This window comes from Melanostigma gelatinosum (assembly GCF_949748355.1).
Source record: "Melanostigma gelatinosum genome assembly, chromosome: 19".
Lineage (NCBI taxonomy): Eukaryota > Metazoa > Chordata > Actinopteri > Perciformes > Zoarcidae > Melanostigma > Melanostigma gelatinosum.
Genome location: NC_136652.1, coordinates 12577973 through 12587283, shown reverse-complemented (window position 1 = coordinate 12587283; position 9311 = coordinate 12577973). Strand labels below are relative to the sequence as shown.

General features: G+C 42.7%; 1 protein-coding gene across 1 annotated transcript; it reads left to right on the top strand.

Annotated features, from left to right (window-relative positions):
- Window positions 1-296: 296 nt before the first annotated feature.
- Window positions 297-8586, top strand: LOC306793765 (single-minded homolog 1-like; the record flags this gene model as incomplete). The annotated part of the gene is made up of 11 exons (XM_079291529.1): window positions 297-471; window positions 1882-1964; window positions 2101-2190; window positions 2334-2442; window positions 2837-2922; window positions 3249-3448; window positions 3682-3788; window positions 3936-4083; window positions 6724-6880; window positions 6995-7382; window positions 7844-8586. The coding sequence occupies 11 exons, from the start codon at window positions 297-299 to the stop codon at window positions 8584-8586; spliced, it is 2286 nt and encodes a 761-aa protein (XP_079147655.1).
- Between the last annotated feature and the right edge of the window lie 725 nt (window positions 8587-9311).

Genomic DNA, 9311 nt, shown 5'->3' with positions numbered 1-9311 from the left:
CACAACAATGTGTTTTCTTTCTTTCTGTGTTTTGCAGATCATGGATGCGATACCGCAGTACCGTGGAGGTTTGACTACAACCAGTTGAAGTGTCACTGACTGCCATCGGGAGTAGGCCTATCTAACAGGGATATTCTCACTCTTCTTTTGGGATTCGACATTAAAACTCCAGCTTTTTTTTTAAGTTGATAAAAATCTGCAATGAAAAGGAGTCAAAGCGGAGAGGAATCAGTGAAACTGCTGATTTGAATGACCACCGTCTCACACAAGGAAGGATACAGTGAAAAGGCGCCGAAATGAAGGAGAAATCCAAAACGGCCGCAAGGACTAGACGGGAAAAGGAGAACAGTGAATTTTACGAACTGGCCAAAATGTTGCCTTTACCGTCGGCCATCACCTCTCAGCTGGACAAAGCCTCCATAATACGACTCACAACAAGTTACCTGAAGATGAGAATTGTTTTCCCTCAGGGTGAGCGAAACCACATTAACAAACAGAAAATGTTAAGGGTCTTCGAGGGATAAAATCCCGTTATTATATATCATAATATAAAATAAAATACATTTTCAAAGAATACACAATATTCCGTCATAATAGTCCCACAATATAAATATGTTTCAGTCCGCAAATACAATATTACAATTATCAATAATATCTGAAATATCAACACTACTGTAGTGATCTTATGGAAGATTAAAAAATAAAATGAAATTAAATTCAAACGGATACTGTTAATATAGCCGCGCTCACACTAACCACTTTAAGCCATAAAGAAATATTATAGGAACATTACAGTCAGTTTTCACTGATTTGCAGGGAGTCTTTACAAATGGATCATGATCGAGTTTAATTCAGTGTGCCTAAAGAAGACGATCATGCCACCATCTTTTATACAGGTCTCTACAGGCTTCTTTTGCGGCGTGACTGAGAACGAGACGTACCAATTATTTAAAAAAACGGTCCGGCACTGCTTCTAATGACCTAAAGCCGCATGTGAAGCTGGAGAGACACAAACAACCTTACACAGCCTCTCATGTATAATACAAATTATACAAATGATGAAATATAATCAGAAGCCCACGCGCTGCCATTGCAGATATAATGATGTTTTGATGTCATTACATGTAACATAAAATATATCATAAGGAAATATATATAGTATAAGGAAAAATAACATCTGTCGTATTTGTAATATTATATATCGTCGTTTTTCTACATCCTCTCATCTGGTGGGATTGAGATTAAACTATGTCCGAAAGCGAACACATATTTTCATTTCATGAAACAGAATGAATTTCAATGAGCAGCACTGGCTATATTTGCTTTGTTCGACTTACACTGAACATATAGGCCGATACAGCATACACTGAAAGAAGGCCATAACTGGTTAAATATAGGATAGCATTACACATCTGGATATTGTTTATTTATAATAATAATAATAATAATAATAATAATAATGATACAATAATATTTCCTGGAGCATCAGAATGAAATTAAATATCGTCCAAGTATTTCATTTATGCCATCCCTCCAGATTGAAAGTCTACATTGCAGTTGTTATAAGAGACACATCACATTGCGCACATTGTAAACACCAACAGATTATCGATATTCATGTCTGCCGCCTGAACAGGTGACAGGAATGGACACTGGAAACGCCTTAACACTAAACAGGCCTTTTTGCATGCCTCTGGCTGGAGCGTGTGTGTGTGTGTGTGTCCGGCCTTTTTCAGAAGCATAATTACAACGATAATAACAATAATAATAATTAAATATCGTAATGCTTTTTTCGTTATCGATATAAAACACGTCATCTTCTCCATTTCCTTATAATGTCACGCAGCAGCCAAACAACATTCCTTATTTCACCGTCTACAGGTTTGGGCGAAGCTTGGGGTCATGCAAGTCGGACAAGATCTTTGGACAATATTGGACGAGAGCTGGGAGCTCATTTACTGCAGGTATATTATTTAATATGTATTATTACCGATTGTTATTTATTTGTATTATTATCACCGTAATAACTATTAATTATCTGCAAGACAGGAATATGGTGGTGTGAAATAATGTTGAGAGGTAACTGTCGTTTATTTACAGACGTTGGACGGATTCATCTTTGTTGTGGCTCCAGATGGGAAAATAATGTATATTTCCGAGACAGCGTCGGTCCATTTAGGACTGTCTCAGGTCCGTTTGTACGATCAGATTTAATTATTTACTGCATTTCTGCTAAACTCATAATTTAATATAAAAACATCGTGTTGAAATTGCTTTTGGACATTAAGTCATCATAGTCTTTACCTGTTAATTACATGAGCTATTGTCAACAGGTAGAGTTGACTGGGAACAGTATTTATGAATATGTCCATCCTGCCGACCACGACGAGATGACAGCTGTGCTGACGCCACATCAGCCTTATCACTCACATTTCGTTCAAGGTAAAATACATTTCCTCCCTACAGGTTCCCAATTATACGTCGTCTGTTTGCAATTACTTAACATCGTACTAGAACGAGCATGACGCTTATAAATGCAACGGATAACATATGCAAATGAGCTTAGAAATACACTTTGGTATTCTTGCAGGATGCACTTTGATACAGTAAAAATAGAAAGCTTAATGTTGTATTTATTTTTTATGTAACATAAATAATGCCGTTGCATATTGGGAATAGAATGCACTCGTGACTTGGAGTTTGTGTTTTTAAATGCGCAGACGCATAGCAACAGTCTATCGTCAGTTTTTCTTTTTCTTTAACAGCTCCTATGAGAGTTTTTTTAGTTGACTTGCATTTTAAAATCAATTAGTTGAAACAGTGTTTCTTTCTTCAGAATATGAAGCGGAGCGCTCTTTCTTTTTGCGGATGAAATGTGTGCTGGCAAAAAGAAACGCAGGCCTCACCAGTGGTGGATACAAGGTAGTGAGAATGAAGCTTTGTCCATGGCTTGTGGTATTAAATTACTATTCATAAATTAGCAACATTCTTAATTGCGGTAGAATAATTCATTAATTAATTTAATTGAAACAAATGGAGACCGATATTCAAATGAATTTCCTTGCTCTCCATAGACAATACTTTTACCACAGACATTATAATATCCTTTTGTATTTCTATAATATTGTATTTCAATAATAATTGTATATTTGTGGTCCGTAGCATATATGTGCATCTATGAATCATGCCACCCCATCTTCTTTATAAAGGAACATTTCAGGATTTCTTTATCTGTAATCTTCCACCAGGTGATCCACTGCAGTGGCTACCTGAAGATCCGTCAGTACAGTTTGGACATGTCGCCTTTTGAGAGCTGCTACCAGAACGTGGGTTTGGTGGCTGTGGGTCACTCCCTGCCGCCCAGCGCTGTGACTGAGATCAAACTGCACAGCAACATGTTTATGTTCAGGGCCAGTTTGGACATGAAGCTCATCTTCCTGGACTCCAGGTACGCAACCAGTTTGCTGTCCATGACATTAATTGTTTCTCTTGAGGTGTTTTCTTTCTAATCCAAAGTTCTTTCTTGAGCATGTGTGCTTACTGATCAGCATTAGAAGGGTTAAATTAGTTCTCCAAGAAACTACCCGAAATGTTGCCTGTAAAACATAAACAAAACAGAGAAACTGAGGTATCCCTGATCATTCTGCATATTCTAAAAACAACTGGTTCATTTCTCTCCAGGGTGGCAGAGCTGACAGGTTATGAGCCCCAGGACCTGATCGAGAAAACCCTTTACCATCATGTCCACGGCTGCGACATCTTCCACCTCCGCTGTGCACACCACCTCTGTGAGTTTCAAACCTGCAACAGGCTGGCCGACCTTCTTTTATCACAGCAACTGCTCAGACAACCTGCTGCAGCCGCCACATGCAGGAAATCACACACTGTTAAATACGTTAATCATGTCTTCTGTATGATTCTTTCATCTCCTTCAGTGCTAGTAAAAGGACAAGTCACCACTAAGTATTATCGTTTCCTGGCCAAGCACGGTGGCTGGGTATGGGTCCAGAGTTACGCCACAATCGTCCACAACAGCCGGTCCTCAAGACCTCACTGTATCGTCAGCGTCAACTATGTACTCACGTAAGTCTCACTTAATATTCCCTTCTAAAAATCAGAGAGGCAAGAAGTTGAAAACTTGATTTTAGAATATATTCATAATACTTAAACATTTATAGTTTAAGATCAGACTCCCCACTTGTCGTTCTCCTTCCGCTAAGCTGATCAGCTGAGTGAATCACTGAGACGTTTGTGCATAGAAAAAGGTACCATACATACATACCAATTGGTTTGGAATCTTTCATATGTAAGTGTGAATCAAGCATTTCAGATAGGGTTGTTGAATTTATCCCGTTTTGAACCGAAATCTCTTAAATCACAGCTACGTTAACGTAACACATGGTATAAAGGGCTATGCTGGGCTAAAAGCAGCTGCATTTCTAATGGTGTTTGCAGAGGGAGGAGCATTGGTTATTTTACTAGATTAAGTAAAATCATATCATACACTCTTATGATCCATGCAGCTTGGCTGTGTCTCTTTGAGAAATCCTTCTCTTTGCCCCTCTGTAGCCTCTCTGTAAAAACCCACCAAATAGTGTGGCTGCAGGGCTCAGGCAGTTGTTATGAGAGCACAAAGCACACTAAGGCCCTTTGAGACAGTAAGACAAACATCAGGGTTCAACCCCATCAAAAAAACTCTACTGTCACCATCGATCGGCAGTCGAAGGAAAGCAAAATCGATCCAACGGTGAACTAGGAATCAATAGCCATCTCATAGCTGTAGCGCTTGTTGGATTTTCCTTGTTAAGTTTGGCTGATCCACATGTGCTTTCTGTGTGTGTGTGGGGAGGGGGGTGGGGCGTGCATCTGTGTGTGTTTGTGTCGTTGTGCGCGTGTGTGTGTGTGTAACAAGGTGTGTGTGCGTTTCTCTGTATGTGCTTGCATGCATATAGCTGCAGTCTACCCATTGATTTTGTTTCCAATGCAATGCAGCAAGGAGAAAACAAAGGAACTGCATTAAAATGACAGTGAATTTCCAATTGCATAATTAGCTCGACCACAGAAGTATCCAAAAGCTCACGTGCAGCAGGAGCACACAAAAAAAACACCTACATTTAAAAACAAACAGCAATTCAATCACCTTGCCCTGACAGCATTTTACCCCAACAAGAATCCATTCATAAATCATGTTTGGAGGTTGGCTGGTGGCGTATTTCAGACACAAGGTGCTCTGACATTGACCCTGAGGTGGAATTCGGCTAACACAGCTGAGTTTGCACAAAGGCCCGACATTATTGGCTCAGACATAAGTCATCCAGGGCACAGATAGGATGCAGAACCATGCCACCGCAACTATACCTGCAAGAGCAAATAGCACTCACACTGTGTACTGGCTATCCAAACACAGCCTTTCCCCCAAGGTGCTGTACATAAAGAATGGGTCATATTTCGAGTCATACTAAAGAGGCTGGCTGTGCAGGGTCAGGCATGGGCCACAGGGTTTAAAATGCCAGGCATCTGCTATTACATACTGTTGATGTGATAAGTTAAGAATAGGCTCACGTTTGCTGAACACTTGACACAGGAGCCTTTTCAGTCCCTCGACAGCGACACTTGAGTTCAGCCACAGGACAGTGGGTTAAAATGTCAAAGATGGTGCGCAAGGTGAATGCACATATACAAGTAAAACAGCCACCTGCATTACACAAATGTTTTGTTTTACTGATAAGATGCTTGCAAAGGAGGTCGAGTGCAGAGATAATGTACGTCCACATGCATGTGTCTGTGTGCGCTCACGCACTCGCATTGTTTTCTAGCTGGGTTCTGGCAATGGTTGCACGGCAGAAAAGAATGATTAACTTTCTTCGTGGTGTCTGTTATTTATCTCAGCGGTGGGAGGACTTTCTCTTGAATTCATCTGAAATGTTTTCACTTCTCATAGTCGTCACATGGTATAAAAAGTGTGTTTGTAAAATAAGTCTGCACAGCGAAGTTATCTATGTTCAATATTGACCATGACGTCTGCTGCAGACTAATTACTGATTATGTCACGAGACTGTAGAAGGAAGAAAGAAGGTCCACAGATTATTTGTGGAAAATGTTCGTCTAAAGGTTTGAGAAGCTCGGAGTTGATTAGGAAAACCTGGAGGGAAAGGGGAACAAGGAACACGATGCCCTCCATCAGCAACATTCAAAGTGTCTTTGAGCAAGGCACTCAGCCATCAACACTGAGATGATGAACCATCCACAGTGCATACATTAGCAGCTATGTGGAATTGCACATAGTGCTGACAATGCTACTTATGGTGTAATTTGAAGCAGTGTCACAATCTTAGTTTAGCGAGTTAGCATGCAAACCTTTGTAATCAGCACTAAACACCAGTACAGTATTGGCTGAATGGAATGTCATCAGTTGTGCAGGATATCATAAATCAAAGTTTTGTTTAAATTCAACTTTTGAGCTGCTAGAGGCGCCAAATGAAAAGTCAGGCTATCACCAAAGTTATTCATATGTATCCTGAGTAGCTCATGAATTTGATTGTACCAAATTTCATGGCAATCCATCCAATAGTCGGTGAGATATTCCAGTCTTGACCAAAGTGGTGGACTGACCGACATTGCCATTCCTAGAGCCGCTAGCATGGCTAAAAAGTCACAACCTGGATAAATATGGGTTCAAAGTTTTAGTTTTATCCCGAACATATATTTTGTTTGTGTCAAAAGGGATACTGAGTATAAGGGAATGCAGCTGTCTTTGGACCAAATGAGCCCCACCAAGCCAGCCTTCCCCTACGCTGACAGTCACGTTGAAGACAGGAAGAGCACCAAGTCACGTCTGACCCAGACGAAGGCCAAAGCCAGAGTGTCACCCTACCCGCAGGTAAAAAACAGCCTGTTTCACGCAGCTAAATCCAGAAAGGAGACGTGGTGCAGGCAAAATTGATAGAAAGAAGTTCACAAACTCTCATCAACTGGATTTTCTTGTTTCTGTCAGCAGTTTTCAGCTTTCAATCCAGAGCGTTCAGAGTCAGACCAAGACAGCCAGTGGGGAGGGAGCCCGCTGACCGACTCTGCATCTCCTCAGCTGCTGGATCCCGGTGAGGCTGCGGAGGCATCTTGTGCCTACAGACTGTATCCAGACTCAGGCTCCCTGTGTTACAGCCTGGGTCTATCAGAAGACGACCTCGCCCATGCCCAAACACATCCTCACACCGCCACCTGTGACCGCGTGCGTTGCCAGAGCGGTCGCTACTTCCTTGGAACCCCCCAGTCGGGAAGAGAGATGTGGTGGGACGCCACGCGCTCTGTGCTCTCGCTGCCAAAATCGTCCGTGGAGAGCAGCGAGGGCTACGAAATCACATCCTACCAAGGAGCCATTCACGGTGAGATGTTAGGGTTGCGACCAGAACCATCTGTCTCTGAAAATAGCACTGGCCTAACTTCTTGTGGTAGCTGTTTTCCAAATGTTATTATGGGACATGCTAAGTTGTTTACGCCGTCCCTTGCCAGTGTGCCGATTGCTACCATCTGTTAAAAAATTGCCTGCAATTGAAAGCCAAATTGTTTCACATTTCACATCCTCAAACAGGGAAACAACCCCCCAAGACATTCAGTCTAACAGACCATGGTTTTATACCCTTTCAAACCAAAACGTATGCATCACACAGGCAACTTATGGTGTTAATGATCGGCACTTAAAACATATGAAAAGAAGCATGAGATGCAGAGCATGTTGTAAGTAGTTTTCACACACTTTGTAAATTCAGAATCAAATGACTTATTAGCACAATGTAATTCATTAATTGCATTGTTTTGAAACGTGGCCATTGAACTCTCCTTGCAGGACGGGGCCACTGGGACGAAGACAGTGTAGTGAGTTCACCTGATGGAGGCGGGTCCACCAGTGATTCTGGTGAGCGTTACCATGGTGACCACTTCCGGGCAACCCCTCGAGAGCCCAGCAAGATGGAGACGCTGATCCGAGCCACGCAGCAGATGATCAAAGAGGAAGAGAGCCGTCTGCAGCAACACAAGGCTCCGCTGGACGTCTCAGGTCTCGCCAAAGCTCACAGCCCGTGCTTCACCTCCTCACTACCGCACCACTCCCAGCTCACTATGACCAGCGTGGTGTGCCGCGGCCCGGGAGCTCCCAGCATCGACCTCACCTCTGAACGCCTCCATCACCAGGACAGTGTCAAATTGCTCGGTCCGCACGACAATGACGAAAACACGACCAGTCCGGCGTCTCTGTCTCGTCTTAGCAGCCCCAGCTCTGATGGGATCCCCAGGGCGGCCCTCTCCCTCACCAAAGACTACATGCAGACGGATCTGTCCCCCCATCCTCCACAGCCGCAGGGGAGCCCGCTGCTCTATCCAGCCCAGGAGAGGCAGCCACTGAACAGGCAAGCTGCCTATGCTTTGAGCGGATACTCCCTGGAGCACCTGTACGACCCAGAGAACCTGCGGAGTTACTCGGGCATGGCCTGTGGGGGAGTCCAGTATGATGTGGCGTCCCATGTGAGGATGCAGGCCGAGCAGATGCAGGGACACAAGGCCACCTCAGTTATCATAACCAACGGGAGCTGACGATATCTGGTGTAGATGGGTCCTGTTCTCTAGATGAGGATGTTACAGTGGTGGTGCTTCATGCACATGCAAAACACTGATCAGGCGCTTGATACAAATGGCTGGACAATTAAAAAAAATAAAAAATAAAAAGAATAAAAGGTACCGGCACTGGGTTGATGCACCCTTGGTGGCTGATTCAGCACAATTTGTCTTTGCCTGCCTTTGTATCATATCATTCTCTTTTCTTCAGCATCAGAGGATGATATAGCTAGTGTTCAAGAACCGATGTTTGGTATGTCACTTCAAATGACGGAGGTGGTTTGCTCCATTACATAGGAATATAGTGTTATTTTAATGGTGAACTGAATTCCCCTCCCTCCAAAGGAGACCTAAGTGTTGAGTCTGGTTAAACATCAAGCCAGTTTATGTTCCAAACACCTCATGCACCATTGGTCATGCAAGTTAATCTGTCTCGGACATTATTTCCAAAGGCAGTCGGAAAACGTGTTGTTCCATTACCCTTTTGCCTGAAAACGCAATTGGTCAGAGCACAATGTTTGACCCTAGAAGTGCAACATAGGAGAGGCGAGAGGTTCACTATTGTAAGATGTCAATGTTTCCTGGTATTTATTTGTCAGTGGGCTGTTTTCTGTATGTGTCATTTTTTTTCTGTTCAAGTAGAATTGTTATTGGTCGCATACAATTTGTTTTGGTGTTTGAATTACACCAATATAAGATACAAA